The sequence below is a fragment of the Bos javanicus genome, chromosome 5, assembly GCF_032452875.1.
Source record: "Bos javanicus breed banteng chromosome 5, ARS-OSU_banteng_1.0, whole genome shotgun sequence".
In the NCBI taxonomy this organism is placed as follows: Eukaryota; Metazoa; Chordata; class Mammalia; order Artiodactyla; family Bovidae; genus Bos; species Bos javanicus.
In genome coordinates this window covers 99,553,251-99,578,619 of record NC_083872.1, presented here as the reverse complement: position 1 = coordinate 99,578,619, position 25,369 = coordinate 99,553,251, and the positions used below count along the sequence as shown (strand labels likewise).

Here is a 25,369-nt window from a genome sequence, read left to right as displayed (position 1 = left end):
ATGAAAGTGAAAAGTGAAATTGAAGTCTCTCAGTCATATCCAACTCTTAACAACCCCATGGACTGCAGCCTACCAGGCTCCTCCATCCATGGGATTTTCCAAGCAAGAGTACTGGAGTGGGGTGACATTGCCATCTCCAAATAAATCATTATGTGTATATTATTAATTTTTACAATTGTTATGGGTTAAATTGTGTTACCAAAAAATATATTTGCTGAAATCTTAACTCCCATGCTTGTGAACATGACCATTTTTGGAAATGGGGTCATTGCAGGTGTATTCAAGGTAAAATAGGTCAAGGTGTCCTATTTGGAAATAGAATTTCTGTCGATGCCACTAAGGAAAGGCCTAATCAAATATGATGGGGCTATTTATAAAAAGAGGCATATTTGTACAGTGACACAAAAGAAAAATGTTGTATGGTACCAAGGGCAAAGACTAGAGTGACACAGGGACAAACCAAGAGATGAAAAGAAATGTCAGAAGTTAGGAAGAAGTAATGAAGGATTTACCAGAGTCTCACAAAATTTGGTCCTGCCAACACTTGATTTATTTTGAACTGCTGGCCTACAAAACTATATAGAAAAAAATTATGTTGTTTTAAGGCACCTAAGCTGTGACACTTTGTTATGCCACCCCCAAGAAATAAATACAACACCTCTGTAACTCAGCTTCAGATTATTAAACACAATATTACCATCAACTGAGAAATGCCCCTTGTACATTATCTCCAGGAATAATCCCTCATCATGGTAACTAATATTTATTATCAATTACTATTCCTTCTGGGAGCAAGTTCACACTGTATATTTCTTGTCCTAAATTTCTAATACCAGAGTTTTGATTTATCTCATTTCACTCTATATAAATAAGTGGAATTTTATAGGATAAACTATTATGTGTCTGTTTTCTTTTGCTCAGAATTGTTTGTGATATTAATTGACAAAGATGTGAACAAATAGTTTAATAAAAATAAATGCTATCAAGAGATGCTCAGGTAATACAGAATTGTAATTTATTTGACACAAAACAAAAGTATTTTTGGTAAATATTTTATTGGTAAAATCAAAAAGATTGCTAACACGCTTTTATAGCAAAGATGTCAGAAAGTATCACCCTTGAACATTGCTATTTGGATATAACAGGTGTATAATCTCTATGTAAACAATAAATATCAATTAAAATGTAGTATGTACATCTGTTGACACAGAAATTACATTCATGGATATATCCCGTATAGGTAAGATGTATAGAAAATAACACTTAATATATTAAGTTCTTTTTACTGTAAAGTTTTTCTATAATTACAAAACTCTGGGGAAAACCTAAATACTCATTGAAATGAACTGGTTTAATAAATTTTGGCACATCCATTTAGTGCAATGAAAAAGTGAAAGTGAAGTCACTCAGGCATGTCTGACTCTTTGCAACCCTGTGAACTGTAGCCTACCAGGCTGCTCTGTCCATGGGATTTTCCAAGCAAGAGTACTGGAGTAGGTTGCTATTTCCTTCTCCAGGGATTTAGTGCAACACTTGCAATCTTTTACAAAAAATGAGACAGCTCTTTAAGTACTGACATGGAACAATCTGCAAGATACTTTTTACATTAAAATATAAAGAAACATAACCATTATCTATAGTTATCCAGGAAACTAGTTATGTATTTGCCTCTAACAAGGAAACTAGGTGAATAGGAAATGAGTAAAGAGACTTTGCTCATTATTTCATATCTCATAGTTTGAGCAATCTGAATGCACTAATTATCTATTCAAATAAATTCAAGTAAATGATTAAGAAAATAAATATAAAATCATTATTCAGTTCAATGAATTTGTTTCATGTTCTGTGATTTACTGATTCTTAAAATTTAAAAAAATTAACAAATTTTGGATTTATCATTTTCTATATACAAAACTTATTCATCTTTTCTCACAGATGTTGAGATACCATAATCCTTTTTAAATCATACATAGTTGAGTAATTTGTTTGTAATTTAAGTTAGTGAATAATTAAAGTTTGTTCCCTAATATCTATTAAAGGATGAATGTATTAAGACATTGATCACAGTAATTCCTTTAATTATTAAGGCAAGTAAAAGTTTTTTCACAAATATAGTGAAACTGCTTAGCACAAACATCAGGAATAATATGTTTTGGCTTGAGGCTTCCACATTTTTCATTTGAATTCTGGAAATCCCTGCATCAGAAAAATATATTTATTTTAGAAAGTCATTCTTTAGCAAAATTTAATTATCACAAATTTAAAACATATAGATGTAATTATTTCGATGGAATGTTTATCTTGTAACAGATATTTACCTGTGGAATTATAAAGTATAATTATGTCTAAAACTAAGGAAAATATTGCCAGTGGTCAATTAGAGATAAGGAAGAAGTAGAAAGGATAGTATAGAATGGGATATATACATGAACTAGATATGTAGTTTGAAAAATTCTTTTGAGACTTCTGAAAATTTGGGAAGTGTTTAAATATAAAAAAAAAATATTATTTGGTTCACTGTAATTATTTTTTAAATTTTTTTGTTTTTTTAATTTAACTTCATTTTATTTTATTCTTTTTGAATATCTTCCTTTCCTTTTTTATTATTTTTTTAATTTTATTTTATTTAACTTTACAATATTGTATTTGTTTTGCCATATATCAAAATGAATCTGCCACAAGTATACATGTTCATTGTAATTAGAAATAAAAATAGATCTAGTTTCCTATGACTCAGGCTTCCTACTTTTGCATTCTAATCCCCAACGTTAAAAAGGACAGCTTTTTTTTTTTTTTTTTTTTTAACTTTACAATATTTTATTGGTTTTGCCATATATCAAAATGAATCCGCCACAGGTATACATGTGTTCCCTATCCTGAACCCTCCTCCCTCCTCCCTCCCCATATCATTCCTCTGGGTCTAGGACATCTTTTTTTTTTTTTTTTTTTTGGTGTTACTTCTAGAAGATCTTGAAGGTCTTTACAGAACTGGACAACCTCAATTTCTTCAGCGGTTGGGGCAGTGGTTGGGGCACAGACATAGAATATTGTGCTTTTGAATGGTTTATCTTGGAAACAAATTGAGATCATTCTGTCATTTTTGAGGTTTCACCCAAGTTCTGCTTTCTGGACTCTTTTGTTGACTATGAGGGCTGCTATATTTCTTGGCCACTGTAGTAGATGTAATGGTCAGCCAAGTAAATTCAGGACTTCCCTATAGCTCAGATAGTAAAGAATCTGCCTGCAATGCAGGAGAAATGGGATTGATCCCTGGGCCAGGAATCTCCCCTGGAGAAGGAAGTGGCAACCCACTCCAGTATTCTTACCTGGAGAATTCCATGGAGAGAGGAGCCTGGTGGGCTACAGTACATGGGGTCACAAAGAGTCAGACATGACTAAGCAATTAACATATAACAATTAAATTCACCCATACCTGCCCATTTTAGTTCACTGATTCCTACGATGTTGATATTCAATCTTGACATCTCCTGCTTAACCACGTCCAATTTACCTTGATTCATGGACCTAACATTCTAGATTCCTGTGCAATATTGTTCTATACAACATCAGACTTTACTTTCACCACCAGACACACATTGACAACTGAGCATCGTTTCTGCTTTGACCTAACTGCTGCAGTCTTTCTGGAGCTATTAGTAATTTCTCTATGCTTTTCCACAGTAAAATATTGGACACTTTCTGACCTGGGGTTTCATCTTCTGGTGTCATATCTTTTTTGCCTTTTTTAAGGGTTCATGGGATACTCATGGCAACAATACTTGAATAACAGGTAAGTTTGGCCTTGGAGTACAAAATGAAGCATAGCAAAGGCTAACAGTTTTGTCAAGAGAACATGCTAGACATAGCAGACACCATTTTCCAACAACCCAAGAGAAGACTCTACATATGGACATCACCAGATGGTCCATACTGAATTTAGATTGATTATATTCTCTGCAACTCAAGGAGGAGCTCTACACAGTCAGCAAAAACAAGACCTGGAGTTGACTGTGACTCAGTTTATGAACTCCTTATTGTAAAATTCAGGCTTAAATTGAGAAAGTAGGGGAAACCACTAGGCAATTCAGGTATGACCTAAATCAAATTTCTTATGATTATACAGTCAGATCAGATCAGTCGCTCAGTCGTGTCCGACTCTTTGCAACTCCATGAATCGCAGCACGCCAGGCATCCCTGTCATCACCAACTCCCGGAGTTCACTGAGACTCATGTCCATTGAGTCAGTGATGTCATCCAGCCATCTCATCCTCTGTCGTCCCCTTATCCTCCTGCCCCCAATCCCTCCCAGCATCAGAGTCTTTTCCAATGAATCAGCTCTTCACTCTTGCCATCTCTTGTTTGACAAACTTTCAATTTGCCTTGATTCATGGACCTGACATTCCAGGTTCCTATGCAATATTGCTCTTTACAACATCGGACCTTGCTTCTATCACCAGTCACATCCACAGCTAGAGGTGACAAATAAACTCAAGGCATTAGATCTGATATAGTGCCTGAAGAACTATGAATGAAAATCAATAACACTGTACAGGAGGTAGTGACCAAAACTATTCCCAAGAAAAAGAAATGCAACAAGGCAAAGTGGTTGTCTGAGGATGCTTTACAAACATCTGAAGAAACAATACAAGTGAAAGGCAAGAGTGAAATGGAAATATACCCAAATGAATGCAGAGCTCCAAAGAATAGCAAGTAGAGAAAAAAAAAGTCTTCTTAAATGAGCAATGCAAAGAAATGAGGAAAACAATAGAAAGGAAAAGACTAGAGATATCTTCAATAAAAGGTCAATTTTTATTCCAGTCCCAAAGAAGGAAATGCCAAAGAATGTTCAAACTACTGTCTGCTGCCTGCTAAGTCACTTCAGTCATATTTGACCCTTTGGGAACCTATGGGCCACAGCCCACCAGGCTCCTCTGTTCATGGATTTCTCCAGGCAAGGATACTGGCCCTCCTCCAGGGTATCTTCCCTAACCAGGGATCAAATTTGTGTCTCTTATGTCTCCTGCTATGGCAGTCAAGTTCTTTACCACTAGTGCCATCTGAGAAGTCCTCAAACTACCATATTATTGCACTTATATCACATGCTGGTAAAGTTATATCCAAAATCCTTCAAGCAAGGTTTTAGCAGTATAAGAACCAAAAACTTCCAGAGGTACAAGCTGGGTTTCAAAGAGGCTGAGGAACCAGAAATCAAATTGCCAACATGCATTGGATAAGGGAGAAAGCAAGGGAATTCCTAAAAAGCCATCTAGTTCTGCTGCATTAACTACATTAAAGCCTTTGACTGTGTGGATCACAGCTTACCTTAGAAAATTCTTAAAAAGATGGGAGTACCAGACCACTTTACCTGACTCTTGAGAAACCTGTGTGTGGGTCAAGAAGCAACAGCTAGAAGTGGACATGGAACAATGAACTGGTTCGGTATTGGGAAAGGAGTATGTCAAGGCTGTATATTGTCACCTTGCTTATTTAGCTTATACACAGAGTACATCATGTGAAATGCCAGGCTGGATGCATCACAAGATGGAATCAAGATTGCCAGGAGAAATATCAATAACCTCAGAAATGCAGATGATACCACTCAAATGGCAGAAAGTAAAGAGGATCCAAGGAGCCTCTTGAGGGGGAAAGAACAGAGTGAAAAATCTGGCTTGAAACTCCTTCTTGAAAATACTAAGGTCATGGCATCCGGTCCCATTACTTTATGGTAAATAGAAACAGAAAAGTGAAAACAGTGATAGACTTTATTTTCTTGGGCTCAAAATCACTGCAGATTGTGGCTGCAGCCATGTAATTAAAAGATGCTAGCTATGACAAGTAACAGAAGCAGAAGATATTAGGAAGAGGTGGCGAGAATACACAGAAGAACTATACAAAAAAAAGATCTTCATGACCCAGATAATCATGATGGTATGATCACTCACCTAGAGCCAGACATCCTGGAATACAAAGTAAAGTGGGCCTTAGGAAGCATCACTATGAAAAAAGCTAGTGGAGGTGATGGAATTCCAGTTTAGCTATTTCAAATCATTAAAGATGATTCTGTAAAACTGCTGCACTTAATATGTCAGCAAATTTGGAAAACTCAGCAGTGGCCACAGGACTGGAAAAGGTCAGTTTTCATTCCAATCCCAAAGAAAGGCAATGCCAAAGAATGCGCAAACTACTGCACAATTGCACTCATCTCACATACTAGTAAAGTAATGCTCAAAATTCTCCAAGTCAGGTCTCAACAGTACGTGAACCATGAAATTCCAGATTGTCAAGCTGGATTTAGAAATGGCAGAGGAACCAGAGATCAAATTGCCAACATCAGTTGGGTCATCGAAAAAAAGAGAGAGTTCCAGAAAAACATCTACTTCAGCTTTAGTAACTACACCAAAGCCTTTGACTGTGTGGATCACAATAAACTGTGGAAAATTCTGAAAGAGATGGGAATACCATACCACCTGACCTGCCTCCTGAGAAATCTCTATGCTGGTCAAGAAAAAAAAGAACTGGACATGGAACAATAGATGGGTTCCAAATCAGGAAAGGAGTATGTCAAGGCTGTATATTGTCACCCTGCTTATTTAACTTACATGCAGAGTACATCATTAAAAACGCTGGGCTGGAAGAAGCACAAGCTGGAATCAAGATTGCAGGGAGAAATATCAATAACCTCAGATATGCAGATGACACCCCTCTTATGGCAGGAAGTGAAGAACTAAAGAGCCTGTTGGTGAAAGTGAAGGAGGAGAGTGAAAAAGTTGGCTTAAAAGTCAACATTCAGAAAACTAAGATCATGGCGTCTGGTCCCATCACATCATGGCAAATAGATGGGGAAACAGTGGAAACAGTGACAGACTTTATTTTGGGGGGCTCAAAAATCACTGCAGATGGTGATTGCAACCATGAAATTAAAAGACACTTGCTCCTTGGAAGGAAAGTTATGACCAACCTAGACAGCATATTAAAAAGCAGAGACATTACTTTGGCAACAAAGGTCCATCTAGTCAAAGCTATGGTTTTACCAGTAGTCATGTATGGATGTGAGAGTTGGACTATAAAGAAAGCTGAGCACCAAAGAATTGATGCTTTTGAACTGTGGTGTTGGAGAAGATTCTTAAGAGTCCCTTGCAAGGAGATCCAACCAGCCCATCCTAATGAAAATCAGTCCTGAATATTCATTGGAAGGACTGATGCTGAACCTGAAATTTCAATACTTTGGCCACCTGATGGGAAGAGCTGACTCATTTGAAAAGACCGTGATGCTGGGAAAGGTTGAAGGAGGCGGGGGAAGGGGTTGACAGAGGATGAGATGGTTGGATGTCATCACTGACTCAATGGACATGAGTGGGTAAACTTCGGGAGTTGCTGATGGACAGGGAGGCCTGGTGTGCTGCAGTGTATGGGGTCACAGAGTTGGACATGACTGAGAGACTGAATTGAACTGATGACAAGCAAAGCTATGACAAACCTAGACCATATATTAAAAAACAGAGACTTTGTTTACAAAGGTCCATATAGTCACAGTTATTGGTTTTTCCAGTAGTCATGTTAGCATGTAAGAGTTGTTCCTTAAGGAAGACTGAGCTCTGAAGAATTGATGCTTTCAAATTGTAGTGCTAGAGAAGACTCTCGAGAGTCCTTGGACTCTAAGGCGTCCAAACAAGTCAATCTTACAGGAAATTAACCCTGGATATTCATTGGAACCTGGAATGTCAGGTCCATGAATCAAGGCAAATTGGAAGTGGTCAAACAAGAAATGGCAAGAGTGAATGTCGACATTCCAGGAATCAGCGAACTGAAATGGACTGGAATGGGTGAATTTAACTCAGACGACCATTATATCTACTACTGTGGGCAGGAATCCCTCAAAAGAAATGAAGTGGTCATCATGGTCAACAAAAGAGTCCAAAATGCAGTACTTGGATGCAATCTCAAAAACAACAGAATGATCTCTGTTCGTTTCCAAGGCAAACCATTCAATATCAGAGTAATCCAAGTCTATGCCCCAACCAGTAATGCTGAAGAAGCTGAAGTTGAATGGTTCTATGCAGACCTACAAGACCTTTTAGAACTAACACCCAAAAAAGATGTCCTTTTCATTATAGGGGACTGGAATGCAAAAGTAGGAAGTCAAGAAACACTTGGAGTAAGAGGCAAATTTGGCCTTGGAATATGGAATAAAGCAGGGCAAAGACTAATAGAGTTTTGCCAAGAAAATGCACTGGTCATAACAAACTCCCTCTTCCAACAACACAAGAGAAGACTACACATGGACATCACCAGATGGTCAACACTGAAATCAGATTAATTATATTCTTTGCAGCCAAAGATGGAGAATGACTGCTCTATACAGTCAGCAAAAACAAGACCAGGAGCTGACTGTTGCTCAGACCATGAATTCCTTATTGCCAAATTCAGACTGAAATTGAAGAAAGTAGGGAAAACCACTAGACCATTCAGGTATGACCTAAATCAAATCCCTTATGATTATACAGTGGAAGTGCAAAATAGATTTAAGGGCCTAGATCTGATAGATAGAGTGCCTGATGAACTATGGAATGAGGTTCGTGACATTGTACAGGAGACAGAGATCAAGACCAACCCCATGGAAAAGAAATGCAAAAAAGAAAAATGGCTGTCTGGGGAGGCCTTATAAATATCTGTGAAGAGAAGAGAAATGAAAAGCAAAAGAGAAAAGGAAAGATATAAACATCTGAAAGCAGAGTTCCAAAGAATAGCAAGAAGAGATAAGAAAGCCTTCCTCAGCGATCAATGCAAAGAAATAGAGGAAAACAACAGAATGGGAAAGACTAGGGATCTCTTCAAGAAAATCAGAGATACCAAAGGAACATTTCATGCAAAGATGGGCTTGATAAAGGACAGAAATGGTATGGACCTAACAGAAGCAGAAGATATTAAGAAGAGGTGGCAAGAATACACAGAAGAACTGTACAAAAAAGATCTTCACAACCCAGATAATCACGATGGTGTGATCACTGACCTAGAGCCAGACATCCTGGAATGTGAAGTCAAGTGGGCCTTAGAAAGCATCACTAAGAACAAAGCTAGTGGAGGTGATGGACTTCCAGTTGAGCTATTCCAAATCCTCAAAGATGATGCTGTGAAAGTGCTGCACTCAATATGCCAGCAAATCTGGAAACTCAGCAGTGGCCACAGGACTGGAAAAGGTCAGTTTTCATTCCAATCCCGAAGAAAGGCAATGCCAAAGAATTCTCAAACTACCACACAATTACACTCATCTCACATGCTAGTAAAGTAATGCTCAAAATTCTCCAAGCCAGGCTTCAGCAATATGTGAACCGTGAACTTCCTGATGTTCAAGCTGGTTTTAGAAAAGGCAGAGGAACCAGAGATCAAATTGCCTACATCTACTGGATCATGGAAAAAGCAAGAGAATTCCAGAAAAACATCTATTTCTGCTTTCTTGACTATGCCAAAGCCTTTGACTGTGTGGATCACAATAAACTGTGAAAAATTCTGAAAGAGATGGGAATACCAGACCACCTGATCTGCCTCTTGAGAAATTTGTATGCAGGTCAGAAAGCAACAGTTAGAACTGGACATGGAACAACAGACTGGTTCCAAATAGGAAAAGGAGTACATCAAGGCTGTATATTATCACCCTGCTTATTTAACTTATATGCAGAGTACATCATGAGAAACGCTGGACTGGAAGAAACACAAGCTGGAATCAAGATTGCTGGGAGAAAAATCAATAACCTCAGATATGCAGATGACACCACCCTTATGGCAGAAAGTGAAGAGGAACTCAAAAGCCTCTTGATGAAAGTGAAAGTGGAGAGTGAAAAATTTGGCTTAAAGCTCAACATTCAGAAAATGAAGATCATGGCATCTGGTCCCATCACTTCATGGGAAATAGATGGGGAAACAGTGGAAACAGTGTCAGACTTTATTTTTCTGGGCTCCAAAATCACTGCAGATGGTGACTGCAGCCATGAAATTAAAAGACGCTTACTCCTTGGAAGGAAAGTTATGACCAACCTAGATAACATATTGAAAAGCAGAGACATTACTTTGCCAACAAAGGTTCGTCTAGTCAAGGCTATGGTTTTTCCTGTGGTCGTGTATGGATGTGAGAGTTGGACTGTGAAGAAGGCTGAGCGCCGAAGAATTGATGCTTTTGAACTGTGATGTTGGAGAAGACTCTTGAGAGTCCCTTGGACTGCAAGGAGATCCAACCAGTCCATTCTGAAGGAGATCAGCCCTGGGATTTCTTTGGAAGGAATGATGCTGAAGCTGAAACTCCAGTACTTTGGCCACCTCATGAGAAGAGTTGACTCATTGGAAAAGACTCTGATGCTGGGAGGGATTGAGGGCAAGAGGAGAAGGGGACGACAGAGGATGAAATGGCTGGATGGTATCACTGACTCGATGGACGTGAGTCTGGGTGAACTTCAGGAGATGGTGATGGACAGGGATGCCTGGCATGCTGCGATTCATGGGGTCACAAAGAGTCGGACATGACTGAGTGACTGATCTGATCTGATTCATTGGAAGGACTGATGCTGAAGCTGAAGCACCAATACTTTGGCCACCTGCAGGCCAAACCCACCAACCTGTACACCCACAGCAATTGTAATTAAACCACAACAATAGGACACATGCAGCCCATACAGGAGATACCCCGGGACACCTGGCTCCAGTGACCAGAGTGGATTGTGCCACTGGGCCCCATATGACATAGTCAGATTCATAGATTCTGCGGAAAAACTGGTGGTTGCAGAGAGAAGAGAAGTGAGAAGCTGGGAAAAATAGATGAAGGGGGTTAAAAGTTACAAACTTCTAATTATAAAATGAGTAAGTTACTGGGAATATAATATATAGTCAATAATATTGCAATAAATTTCTGTGGTGACAGAGGGTTACTAGTCTTTTCGGGGGGCGGGGGGACTCATCTTATTGTAATGATCAATTTATGTTATAACTAAGCATCAGATCACTATGTCGTATACCTGAAGCTAATAATATAATATAGTATGTCATCTATTCTTCAGTGAAAAGAAAGAAAGAAAATGTGAGTTTACTTTTTTCCCCCACTGAGCCTAATGACTTCCACTTGAAACAAAGCATTAAAAATCTGTGAAACTGAGCAATGAGATTAAGGAACATGGATTTTGCATTTTAGGGCAAGGCTACAATATATAGAAGAAAATGTATTTTAATTTTGCTCCAACTGTTCATGAATCTCAGTTAAAGTATTAATATCAAGTAACAAAATTAGCAGTGAAAAGTCACCAGCCTTTCACATTTTGCTTATTGAAGTAGTCCTTCTTTTTAATGTACCCCATGAACCTACCCTCTTCATTGACTTAATCATATTTTTAACCACTTTTCTCAGTAATGTTTTTTTAATATAAATTTATTTATTTTAATTGGAGGTTAATTGCTTTACAATATTATATTGGTCAGTAATGTTTTTGAGTTCTATAATCTTAAACATTTGGATGTCCAAGGGCCCAGACCTTAGATTTCCTGATGTTCACTTCCAGCCTCATAGTATTAATACCATCTCTGCACTGAGGCATGAATAGACCTCTCATCTGAACTTGATAATAGTGTACCAAAATGTTCATGTGACATCCTGCAGGTAATTAAATGTTTAATATATTTATCCACCATATATCTAAAACTGAATTCCAGATATGCCCCATCAAAATTACTGGCAATTATTCTTATAGTTTCTAACAAAGAAGCTTGAACTCTCTTCTTTTTACCTCCATCACAGGAAGGTACTTATATAGCACCTTTATGACAAAATGTATTGGGCTGCATATCACATCATAGCATTTACAATCCTCTAATATGCTATATAAATTACTTGGTATTTTTTGGTTTGTTATCATTCATTCCTACTGCCAAAGAATGAGGGTAGATATAATGCTTTTTGGATGTGATTATCTGGGGCCTGAGATGTGCACTTGGTTGCTGGTCTGAGAAGTGAGATGACTGGAATTAAAGATGTTCCCTAAATTCCCAAGGACCATTTCCTGTTTTTGACCTGTAATTTATGAATCAGGTACTGAGAATGAAAGGGAGTGGGGAGACTATGAAATAAAATCTTACAGATTCTTAGAAACGGTTGTGCCATCCAGCCACTTCCAGGGATGACGATCCCCTTTTTTCTCTAACCCAATCCAATGATTGTATTTTATTTTTGATTGAATGAAGACCTGTGGGAAAATTAGAATCACTAGCATTATTCACAATATCACTAATACAGTTTACTACAGGGAACTCTCATAAGATGCTGGACACATTTGTTTTCAAATACCCCTATGACAAATAGAGTAGGCACTAATTTCTCCATTGTGAAGAAAAGAAATGAAAGTGGAAAGGCCTCATGAATGAATCACTCTATTCCTCGTGTCTGGATGAAATATATAAAAGGATGAACATGATGGACTTTAAAAGTCCATGTAAAATAGATTACATAGGTAAACATGACTGCTCTAAACCTAGTACTTCTCTTCATCATAAGATACTTTAAAGAATACAAAAAGACAAGTCTGAAATCTGCAGATTTTTGTAGTGATTTAGTTTGATGAACAAATAAAATATCCCTAAAAATCAATAAGAAAGCAAAGTTAATCAATAAGAAAAATAAGCAAAATTAAGAACAAGAACCTATATTTCAAATAAATAAAACAGAGGCACTATAAACATGGAGATATAACAAGCTCACTAGATATCAGGGAGATGCAAATCAAAAGTACAAAGATTCAATGAAGCTCTAAGTCCAGAAACTTCAATGGCAGGAATAAAACTGAAGAGAACAGAACTGGAAATTACAAGAAAAAAATGGATTAAAACAAACTCTCGGGGGTAAAATAAAACTCATATCACTTGGGAACTGATTACAACTGAGGTTCAAATTGATCAAGGAACTTGTAATCTGTATCTGGATATTTGTATTTCTTTGGCTTCATATCCCACTACTTAGATAGTAAAGACTGATTCATTCATATTATTGTTATGATAATATAACTTTCATAAATAAGAAAACATAGGGCTTTAAGCTGTACTTCATAAGACACTAACAGAAATAACATTTCCAGGACTAAATATTAAGAATTAAATTCAATGCCTGAATTAAATCAGTAGAAGGAAATCTACATAATCTGTTAGATAAGCTTTATATTCTCAAATCTTATAAGTGATGGCAAATGTAATCTGGATTTTCTCTTCCAGGAAAAAGAAGCTTCCTCTGTCACTCAGGATTATAAGTAAGGTAAAAATTCATTTTTGAAGAATCATTCCAGCTAGTTCATTCACTTTTATTTTCATTCTATATTTCCTATGATCATGAAAATAAAAAACTTATCCTTCTCTACAAATGTGTTCCTTCCCAAACACTGATGGTGGAAGAATAGCACTCAATACAATGAGATGTTGTCTCTTTTAAACTGTTTGTATCATTGAAGGCAGTTTTTCATTTGCCCTGAATTAGCCCCTAGCGGCTGAATACTGAGCAATCTGATGTATACTAAAATGTGAAGAGGCAACACATATAATCGAAAGACTGAAAATCATCCCATGGCACCCACATCCACAGGAAAGCTATTTCTCTAGGTTTAACAAATAATTCTTCCAAGTCTTTGTTACACCTGTGTCCCCTGCCCTGCAGGTAAGTCTGCACCCATATGGACCAGTGCTTCAAATCAAACTGATGAAATAACAGATAACATTGGAGGAAAAGCCTATACAATTATCCTAACTTAAGACATATGAACTTCTAAAGCACTTATTCTGATGTAGTAAAGTAAACATACCTGCTCCTCTTGGTCATCAATCTTAATGAGACTAGCGCCCAATTTTTGGCATGACTTCTTACTCTCCATCCAATTTTCCTCTGTTTTTGAAAAATAGTAACAGTCTTTTCCACAGCAGGACCAGCTTCCTTGACATGTACCATAGTCTTTAACTTGAAAATAAAAACCACCATCATCCACAACCTCAAGACCATTTAGAGACCTGCACTTTTCTGTATTTCACTGCTTACTTCAAACTGAATGAACTTTCCTGCATCCCCACAGTTATGTTAGCAATAGTTCTCCTGCCAAAGTCTGTAGGTAAGAATACTGTTGAGCCAGAGACTGTCCCTGACAGACCCAAGGCCATTGTTAAGATTGATAAATCTTGACTTCTTGAATACAAATAGACTACAGAAAAATGGAGCAGTTCTCCCTGAAGGAAGAAATCCATCGGTGTAAGTATATAGAAATAATATTAATTCCAGGCTTCTCGGTGGCTCAGATGATAAAGAATTTGCCCACAATGCAGGAAACCCAGGTTCAGTCCCTGGGTCAGGAAGACCCCTGGACAAAGGAATGGCTACCCAACCCAGTATTCTTGCTGGGAGAAACCCATGGACAGAGGAATCTGGTGGAGCCCAGGAGTCACATAGACTCTGACAACGACTGAGAGACTGAGCATGACATAACCATTAATTCCAAGGAATCTATATAGGTAAAAATTCATCCACAAGCACAAAATAATCAAAACAATATAAAGGGCTAATAGGAGCTTCTTTGGAAAGTCAGTGTTCAATTAACTATAATTGATAAAATTGATTTGATAAGAAAGAATGAGCATAATTAAAGGTCCTAACAAAGTTGAGTGTAAAGTTTTACAGTACTGAAAAGGCCTTTGAATTATGGTGCTGGAGAAGACTCTTGAGAGTCCCTTGGGCAGCAAGGAGATCAAACCAGTCAATCCTAAAGGAAATCAACCCTGAATAATGATTGAAAGGACTGATGCTGAAGCTGAAGCTCCAATACTTTGGCCACCTGATGGAAAGAGATGACTCATTGGAAAAGACCCTGATGCTGGGAAAGATTGATGGCAAAATGAGAGGAGGGTGGCAAAGGATGATATGGTTAGATAGCAACACCAACTCAATGGACATGAATTTGAGCATGCTCCAGAAATGGTGAAAGACAGGGAAGCCTGGTGTGCTGCAGTACATAGGGTCACAAAGAGTAGGACAGGACTTAGCGAGTGAATAACATCACTGAAACGGTACAGTTCAGTTCAGTTACTCAGTCGTGTCCGACTTTTGCGACCCCATGAATCGCAGCACGCCAGGCCTCCCTGTCCATCACCAACTCCTGGAGCTCACTCAAACTCATGTCTATTGAGTCGGTGATGCCATCTAGCCATCTCATCCTCTGTCGTCCCCTTTTCCTCCTGCCCCCAATCCCTCCCAGCATCAGAGTCTTTTCCAATGAGTCAACTCTTCTCATGAGGTGGCCAAAGTACTGGAGTTTTAGCTTCAGCATCATTCCTTCCAAAGAAATCCCAGGGCTGATCTCCTTCAGAATGGACTGGTTGGATCTCCTTGCAGTCCAAAGGACTCTCAAAAGTCTTCTCCAACACCACAGGTCAAAAGCATCAATTCTTTGGCGCTCAGCTTTCTTCACAGTTCAACTCTCACATCCATACGTGACCATTGGAAAAAGCATAGCCTTGACTAGACGGACCTTTGTTGGCAAAATAATGTCTCTGCTTTTCAATATGCTATCTAGGTTGGTCATAACTTTTCTTCCAAGGAGTAGGGGATAATTCCATGAAAAAAATCTGTCAGCTAACAGACTCAATATTTATTTTTTTTTTAAGTTATCTCTGATTTTTATTTTTTTTAGCTTTTTTTTAAGAAAATATGCGAGTATATTTTTCTTTCATGAAGCAGTAGTTTTAGAGAGACTCAATATTTAGTACTTACCTGTGCCAAGTGGTAAAACCGAGTGATCCTCAGCTCCTGGTACAGAAACATTCCTTTCTCTTGTGTCTTTCGTATCTTGTGTATTGCACTTAGAATTTGTCTGAGAATCTTCAATCCATATTGTAAAATTAAGATAATCAATGGTTTTAATAGATCATTTTATTACAATAATTTAATTCTGAATTACAAAATAAACAATATTGACTAAATGAAAGTATGATCAGAGAAAATGTAACATTAAAATATTTTAAAGTGTCAGAACATAAAATTTATTTTTATATATAGCTGTAAATTATAATACTTACTTTAAGTATGTAAAACAGTAATCAACATTTATAAAACAGAGAATATAAACTGAAATAAAGGGCTTTTATGTCATATACTCTTCAAATAAAGATTTTGAAATTTGTGAAATTTAGTATTCACTATTTGATTTAGCATTTAATATTTTCATTTAAGGGTAACCTAAGGGATTTGGCTTTTTTTAGCACAAGTTTATAATGGATTCATTGAACACCTATGAGAAAAGAACTCAAAGGGCGACTTATAATATGAAAAAAGAGAGTTAAAAAACTCTGAGAGAAACAGCCATCTTTTCCAAAAATTCGTGCATAAAAAATGTAAAAGCAAGTGTAGGAACATTTTTCAAAACACTGGAGAATTTGTTACAAAATTGAGAATCGTTGTTTCAAACTGTGCTAACACTCATCACCATTCAGCCAAATGCAATGTCTACTTGTAAAAAAGCTCTAGAAACATTAATTGCACAGTCTCTTAATGTTCTTGGTTACAATAAATATCACTGTTGCTCTGATTCATTAATCCATTCCAATGTTTATATTTTGGACCTTAATTTAAAAGGCACACCAATACTTCTAGTTTCTAAATACTGCCATTTCTTGTGATTAGTAGACACCCACCTCCCTTTCCTTTTTGTCTGTCTAAGGCCACACAGGAAGCAACAGTTAGAACTGGACATGGAACAACAGACTGGTTCCAAATAGGAAAAGGAGTATGTCAAGGCTGTATATTGTCACCCTGCTTATTTAACTTATATGCAGAGTACATCATGAGAAACGCTGGGCTGGAGGAAGCAAAGCTGGAATCAAGATTGCCGGGAGAAATATCAATAACCTCAGATACGCAGATGACACCAGCCTTATGGCAGAAAGTGAAGAAGAACTAAAGAGCGTCTTGATGAAAGTGAAAGAGGAGAGTGAAAAAGTTGGCTTAAAGCTCAACATTCAGAAAACTAAGGTCATGGCATCCAGTCCCATCACTTCATGGCAGGTAGATGGGGAAACAGTGGAAACAGTATCAGACTTTATTTTTCTGGGTTCCAAAATCACTGCAGATGGTGATTGCAGCCATGAAATTAAAAGACACTCCTTGGAAGGAAAGTTATGACCAACCTAGACAGCATATTTAAAAGCAGAGACACTACTTTGTCAACAAAGGTCCATCTAGTCAGGCAATGGTTTTTCCAGTGGTCATGTATGGATGTGAGAGTTGGACTATAAAAAAGGTTGAGCACCGAAGAATTGATGCTTTTGAACGATGGTGTTGGAGAAGACTGTTGAGAGTCCCTTGCACTGCAAGAAGAACCAACTAGTCCATCCTAAAGGAGATCAGTTCTGGGTGTTCATTGGAAGGACTGATGTTGAAGCTGAAACTCCAGTACTTTGGCCACCTGATGCGAAGAGCTGACTCATTGGAAAAGACCCTGATGCTGGGAAAGATTGAGGGCAGGAGAAGGGGATGATGGAGGATAAGATGGTTGGATGGCATCGCCAACTCAATGGACATGGGTTTGGGTGGACTCCTGGAGTTGGTGATGGACAGGGAGGCCTGGTGAGCTGCGGTTCATGGGGTGGCAAAGAGTCGGACACGACTGAGCGACTGAACTGAATTGAAGGCCACACAGTAGAGAACTGATTTGGGCAAGACTTCCAACAATTTGAAGAATAGTCTTTAGGCACATCTTAAAATAGCCAACTCTGATAGACATGTATCACTCATCTCATCACATTGCCTGCCCACAAACTTCTGAAAGTCCAATGACAAAAAGGTCACAGAACTGTTCAGATACAGATTAGTGCTGATCGACATTTACAATTCTCATCATCATTATGCTCTTCAATACTACACAATGTGTTTATTGAGTCACATTCTTTTCCTAATTCAATAGCTATTCAGTCTTTTCCTAAATTATCTATGACCCCTCCTGACTCTCTCTCAAAAGATGGCTTCATCTGCTATCAATACTTCACATAGAAACAATAGCCATCAAGCCTAAGTTCCCCTTACCTTCTTGCTTCCCTTTTTATAAACACACAGGTATCCATCAATCTATTGCAGAAAAAATTTGTGCTTCCCACTGAAAAAGTCTGAAATTCTTACCCCTAGTCTGTGTCAACTAAAAAATATATATATTCACAACTTAAAAGTTGAGAGTTATGTTTTATTCAGTGGGAGTTTTTCGGACTTCAAACCCTGGGAAGGAAGCACTTCAAGTAACTCTGAAAGAACAATCTGAAGAGGTGAGGGTGGGAGGGAGAGATAGGTTATATAGGAGTTTGGCAATAAAAGGCAGGTAGTCTAAATTTCAAAAGATTATTGTTATCTAAACAATAAAGGAAACTAGATATTTCAAATTAAGATTCAGCGTTTTTCTTTGTACAGGAATATACAAGAGTCTGGGCTCACAGAAATCACTCCTTTGATATGCATCTCAGCTATCTGGGGCCAGTATGCTGTGTTTTCATATACTAAGTGTCCTTAGGGCTCATTGTATGGAGTGGCTTCAGTCTGATGGCTGCTAAATCACAGGTATTCTTTTGCTTCCCTCTGGGCTTACCAGCCTACCACCCCTGATGCCTACAATCACTGATGATTGTGACATCCTTTGTTTACTGACATGGCAGGCAACATTTCATTTCTCATCTGGATATAATCCCCTATCTGATCTTTCCAGTCTACCTTGACTGGACTTTCCAGAATCCAGATCTGCTCATGTAATATGAGTTATGTTTTTCCTTAATGTAAAATACTTCAATTGTTTCCTTTGATTTTAAGGCAAATTTAAAATTTCTTAACATGGTACAAGGGCTTCCCAGGTGGTTCAGTGGGTAAAGAATCCGCCTGCAATGCAGGAGATATAAGAGATGTGGGTTCGATTTCTGGGTCAGAAAGATCCCCTGGAGGGTGGTATGGCAACCCACTCAAGTATTCTTGCCTGGAGAATCCCATGGACAGAGGATCCTGGCAGGTTACAGTCAATAGGGTCACAGAGTCTGACATAACTGAAGCGATTTAGCATGCATGCACACAACATGGTACAAAAGATTTCCATGAAGTTACATACCTAGCCAAACTTCCTTCTAGCCACTTTTTTTTTTTTTTTGGTCCAAAACCTGAATGTTTCCAGCATGTACATCTGTCCCTTTTTCATATTATTCTTTACCTGAATGAGCCTTCTCTATCCTGAGCCTCCTAATTATTTCTTACCTTCCCTTTTTATCAATTATTAAATCCTACAGGAGAGCTTTCTTGACCTCAGCATGCTATACACCATTCATCTGATATCTTCATGCCATCATCCTTTATACTAATAATATTTTATTTTAAATACTGGTTCATTTTTTAAAAAATATTTTCCTTTAAACTGAGCTCATTGAAAAATGACTTTTCCTTTAATTTTTGTATCTTTGATGCCATACATAGTTCCTGATCCTAAGAGATCCTCAAAATTGTTTGTTGAATGAGTGAAACAAAGAATTAATAATCATGAGGAAAAGATATTGGAAACAAGCATTGTATAAGAATTTTTGAAAATTTATATGAACTATGTAAAATTTATAACATTTAATCATATAGAAAATAAATCATTTATTTTCCTTTGCAATTTAAACATTATTATCTTTAAGTATATAACAATATGCTTAATGCATATAATAATGAATGTAATATTCAAATAAATATTTTCCCAACTCTTTGGTCATATGGAAAACCTCATCCTACTTGAAAAATAATTTCCACTGTGTATGTAAACAGCATTATATAATCAGCAAGATTTTTGTGCTATTATACTTATCACACTATTCTGTGTGGCATAAACACTCAGTGACAGCAAAATAATAAAATCATCATCAATATTATTATCAACACCATCCATGATCATTAATGATTTCTATACAACTTTATATCAACAGAAGTTCATTAGTTATAGTATCTCATTTTTCATCCTGACTCTTTTCACTCATAAGAAATGTGTATATATGGTACTCACACATATATCCTAAGACTGTGATTGCCAGTAGGAGAAACAAGCATACAATTCCCAGGATTATTGCAATGATATGCCATGGAGATTCTGTACAAAATCAAAAAGCAATATATATATAAATAAATAAATAAATATATTAAGCATCAAGAATTTAAAAAAAAACACAGAATTAGAACAAAATGGAAATTTGTTCTGGAGTTTAAAATTAATATCTAGAATTACTGTGACCACAAATCTCATTACTATTATATTTTTATATCCCTCAGTATATAAGCACTGGAAAAAACTGTTCAGAGTCCCTTGGAATGCAAGGAGATCAAATCTACCAATCCTAAAGGAAATCAACCCTGAATATTCATTGGAAGGAATGATTCTGAAGCTGAAACTCCAATACTTTGGCCACCTGATGAGAAGAACTGACTCATTAGGAAAGACCCTGATGCTGGGAAAGATTGGAGGTGGGAGAAGGGGACAACAGAGGATGAGATGGTCACATGGCATCACCAACTCAGTGGACATGAGCAAACTCAAGGAGATAGTGAAGGACAGGGAAGCCTGGCATGCTGTAGCCCATGGAGTCACAAAGAATCAGACATGACTGAGTGACTGAAAAGCAACATATAAGGGTTTCCCTGGTGGCTCAGTGGTAAAGAATCTACCTGCAATGCAGGAGCTGCAGGAGATGCAGTTTCAATCCCTGGGTGGGAAAGATCGCCTGGAGGAGGGCATGGCAACCCACTTCAGAATTCTTGCTTGGAGAATCCCATGGACAGAGAAGCCCGGCAGGCAACAGTTCATAGTATCTCAACGAGTCAGACATGACTGAAGCAACTTAGCACGTATGCACACCTCAGTATATAAAGAACTAGGCATGTAATATCAAATATGTGTGGACACAATTATGATTTCTTTTTTTCTTACTTAACATCATAATATTTTCAGAAAACAAGAAAACAAATGAAAAAGAAACTTTACCTTTCCTTTTATGACTCTGAAATCTTTTGTCCTTCTTTTTCTTTGAATACAGGATTTTTGGCTCCATGTATATCACTTTCTCCTGGCTCATTTCTGAGGTCTGAAGGCAAAGAACACAGCAAGAATCCTTTGCAGCATTGAATAAGGCATTTTAATAGCATTGAAAAATAGCAACATTTATCATGAAATAATAGAAAGAGCTAAATGAATGATCAGCATGCTAATCTGAAATAAGTGATGCCAAATAACTATTGATCTCAAAATATCAGAAAAAAAATACTTTTAAAATTTCTCTTTGTGATTACTTACAACAGTCTCTACATGATTCATTAACAGGCCATTACAGTTCATGGGTATGTTATGTTAAGCTTTTACTGTTTTTAAAATAAACGAATTCATTGCAACAATTTGGGAAATGGTATATTTCATTCTCACATAAATATCTAGAATTAGAGCTTCTCTTGCAAATTTGTATTTGGTCACTTAGTGCCTGTATCATGCCCAAATGGCAACCATAGTCTGAAACTGAATAGAGTAATCCCTCTTTAGGACAGACACACACACTCAAATTTGACAATCTTCTCAGTTTGAGAAAAAGGCAGAAATTGTGGGATTCAAGAAAAGGCATTTTAGGAAGTAACATCAAATAACTGAGGCATAATTTGTAATTCTAACACCACAGTTCAAAAGCATCAATTCTTCAGCACTCAGCTTTCTTTATGGTCCAACTCTCACATCCATACACGACTATTGGAAAAACTGTAGCTTTGACTAGAAGGACCTTTTTCAGCAATGTCTCTGCTTTTTAATATGCTGTCAAGGAGCAAGCATCTTTTAATTTCAGGGCTGCAGTGATTTTGGAAAAGAAAGTCTGTCACTATTTCCATTGTTTCCCCATCTACTTGCCATGAAGTGATGGGACCAGAGGCCATGACCTTCATTTTTTGAATATTGAGTTTTAAACCAGCTTTTTCACTCTCCTTTTTCACCTTCATCAAGAGGCTCTTTAGTTCCTCTTTTCTTTCGGCCATAAGGATGCTGTCATCTGCATATCTGAGGTTATTGAGATTTCTCCCCAAAGTCTTGATTCCACTTGTGCTTCACCCAGCCCGGCATTTCGCATGGTGTATTCTGCATAGAAGTTAAATAAGTAGGGTAACAATATACAGCCTTGACCTACTCCTTTCCCAATTTGGAATCAGTCAATTGTTCCATATCCAGTTCTAACTGTTGCTTCTTGACCTGTGTACAGGTTTCTCAGGAGGCAGGTAAGGTGATCTGGTATTCCCATCTCTTTAATATTCTTCCACAGTTTGTTGTAAACAAAAGTATTTAGTTCAAATGAATAAATATATATAAGTACAAATTAAAGTATATATTTTATATGTAATATATATTTAGTTCAAATATGTGTGTTATATCAATGGCTTCTAAAATTACAAAAATATGATCCTTTGCCTATAATTAGTTAATATAAACACTTCCACAAAAAATACATAATGATGTCTCTTCCCTAGAAATATAAATAAATAATGACTATTTATTTAAGAGGAAAAATATTTTTCAAAAAATAATAATCTTCAAAAAATTTTCAAAATAAATTTTGAAAATAATTTTTCAAAAAATAATGTTTTTGGTAACTCGATAGAAAGAACCAGATAACTGGTCTTCCTAAATAGATTTTATTCTTGATTCTTAAAATATTAATATCATAGTATTTCACCTTTTAATTTCTTTATAATTTGAGGAAACTTGATTTGAACAATCATCAAATGATAATAAGATGTATGAATATACTACCAACCATTTTGCAATAAATATTCTTTCTACCACAGTGACAAATTACAAAGTAAATACTTTTTCAAGGACATATTTTCCTAGCTCACTGATTTTTATTTAGTTACTTTATAATTCAATAACTGTACACCCAAATAACAAGAAAATACATTTGTTATATAAACCTGGGTATATTTTAATGGAAAAATAATCATATTATCCAAACACTTGAACTTTTTCCATTACATTTAACTTTAAGACAAGGGAGTTCAAGCTTTGCATAATTAGTTGCTAACCAGTTGGCTGCCACCCCTAGAGATGAGAGGAAAAAAAAAACCCCATAAATGTATATTACCTTAAAAAGAGTTAAATATTCCCCAAAACATTTGAGTATATTTAAAACTCATATTCGGCATATTAAATATTTTGACCCATAGGGTCAAACAGGGTTAACATTAGATATTAATTAACACGGACCCCAAAGTGAATTCTTTCTTGCAATGATACAAAATCCTTGTAACTTTCTACATGGTCTCCCACTAGCAAATTCTCCTTTACCTGCTTTATCCTTCTTTGTTCAACAGCGTGACCCACAGTGCCTGATGGTACCTGTGTTTATGCCTTGAGATTTCACCAACAGGAGGAAAAGCTTGGTCAGGAACACAGCTAGGATGAGCTCACTCTGCTGGCCTTTCACTTCTGCTTTGAGACTAGGAGGTCCTTGTTGAAATATATGACTGGCCTTAGAGAGACAATGTCAGAGAAAAAGATAGCCAATGATCAAACGGCCTTCAATATTCCCACACAGAAAGTTTCCACTGGTGTCAGTATCTCATTTACTCCACATTCTGTCAGACAAGAGTCACAAAGAACTAAAGCCCCAAATTGTGAGGACATCTGTAGATCAGTTCAAATCTGAACTTTAGCAGTTACCATAAATCTGAATTAAAATGGTCATCTCAGGATCTCATGAGATTAGAAAATGGTTAACAACAAAATAAAAGGTTATATTAATAAAAACAAAAAGGAAATAATATCCATGTTCTACCTGACATGATTCATACATTTTTCCTTTTAAAGAATGAAGGTAAATCCCTAATATATATATATATATATATATATATATATGAGATAAAAACTGTAAAAATAAGTAAAATTTTTGTCAAAATGTACTTATGTCACATTTTGCTTATTTTATGTCACAAAATGTTTATGTCAAAATGTGCATAAGCAACTTATATCTTTAACAAACATTTTGATAACCACATTGCTTGACAGACTGCAGTAATAAAAATACATACATAACTGGGCTGGCTAATTTGAATAATAATAGATTTCTAGTTATTTCTTGTCTTCTCTTTAAATTATCTAAAGGAGCAGATTTTCTGTTTAAATAATAAATAGAAATCAAGAAAGAAACAAAGCAACAGGCTCAAAATGTTGAGTGGGGTTGAATGTAGTCCTTTTAAGGCATCAAAGTAAAAAATCATCTGTTCTAGTTATAGCCAAAATTGTCAGAGCATGTATTTATAAATTATGATTTGTTTAATTCAGTGAATAGTTCAATGCCCCATTTAACCCTAAAAGTGTGTGTTAGACAGGAACAAAAGTTTTGTTTTGTTTTTTTTATCAACCACATTGATCTGTGCATCAAAGGACCCTTATGTCCGATGCTTTAAAATTCTTCTTAGAAATGTATAGTAATAACCAAAACCCACTTCTATGTCAGCTATATGGTTTGAAGTCTTTTCAAAAGCACTTTTCCATGGTTTATGTTTCCTTCCCCCATTGCCTCCAAAGCAAAACTGTCTTATCTCCTTTAAATAATGGTAGCACATTTGAAAATTTCTACCTTTTGTCCTTGTAGGTTTGTCTTTGACTTATTTTTCTTTGCTAGGATCTAATGGGTTGCTTTCTGGGAGGAGGTTTCTGACATAAATAAAGACAACAAGGAAAGTGTTCTAGAAATTCTCCATGCATGTGGACTTTCTCATAAGGGCAAAGCTTAGTTTTTAGGCATATTTGTGTGCCATGAACTTCGAGGCTCATGGATGTAATTACTCTACTTGGCTGCAGTACATCTCAATTTGTACCTTCTATGTCAAATTCTCCAATCCTAAAATGTGTCATTGAACAGAAATGCATTTGATAACTATTTGTTTTGCAACTAAACAGCATTCTTATTGGTAAAGTATAATTAAGACAGAAAACTGGCTTTGAACATGTATTCTAGGGGTGAATACATATGATTTCTATGCTCTCAGTGTAGTGATATCATCCAGTGGTGTGGGTGGTAAGAGCTGACTGCAGTTCATACTTATGACTTTCTCTGTAGCAACAGTGAGTGAGGCAGCTAACTTTGGAAGCCTCATCCTCTTCAGCAGCATCGGGAATACCTTCCACACAAGTGTAGTCTGTTGGGAGGTTTAAGGAATCTACTAGGTGATATTTAATAACATTTTTATTGCAATATAATTCTTTACAATATTGTGTTAGTTTCTTCTGTACAATGAATCAAATCAGCTATATGTATACATATGTTGCCTCCTTCCTGGGCCTTC

The 25,369-nt window shown here is 36.7% G+C and overlaps 1 protein-coding gene across 2 annotated transcripts; it reads right to left on the bottom strand.

Moving 5' to 3' along the window:
- Window positions 1–1,036: 1,036 nt before the first annotated feature.
- Window positions 1,037–23,598, bottom strand: LOC133248107 (C-type lectin domain family 7 member A-like). Of its 2 annotated transcripts, XM_061417861.1 has the most exons (8): window positions 23,367–23,598; window positions 22,022–22,163; window positions 21,033–21,132; window positions 20,061–20,144; window positions 15,773–15,880; window positions 13,821–13,972; window positions 12,115–12,221; window positions 1,037–2,196 (listed from the first exon to the last, which is right to left on the bottom strand). In XM_061417861.1, the coding sequence occupies exons 2-8, from the start codon at window positions 22,061–22,063 to the stop codon at window positions 2,076–2,078; spliced, it is 714 nt and encodes a 237-aa protein (XP_061273845.1). In that variant the 5' UTR covers window positions 22,064–22,163; window positions 23,367–23,598; the 3' UTR covers window positions 1,037–2,075. The 2 variants fall into 2 exon arrangements, with proteins under 2 accessions (XP_061273845.1, XP_061273846.1); XM_061417862.1 differs by lacking the exon at window positions 22,022–22,163.
- Window positions 23,599–25,369: the final 1,771 nt, after the last annotated feature.

Excerpts from the sequence above, each read along its gene's own strand:
- LOC133248107 (XM_061417861.1), bottom strand. The coding sequence starts at position 22,063 with ATGGCCGAAAGAAAAGAGGAACTAAAGAGCCTCTTGATGAAG. Across the intron at positions 20,145-21,032 it reads TCAGAGTCATAAAAGGAAAG|AATCTCCATGGCATATCATT; the intron begins GTAAAGTTTCTT and ends GATTTTGTACAG. Across the intron at positions 13,973-15,772 it reads GGTTTTACCACTTGGCACAG|TTAAAGACTATGGTACATGT; the intron begins GTAAGTACTAAA and ends TTTATTTTCAAG.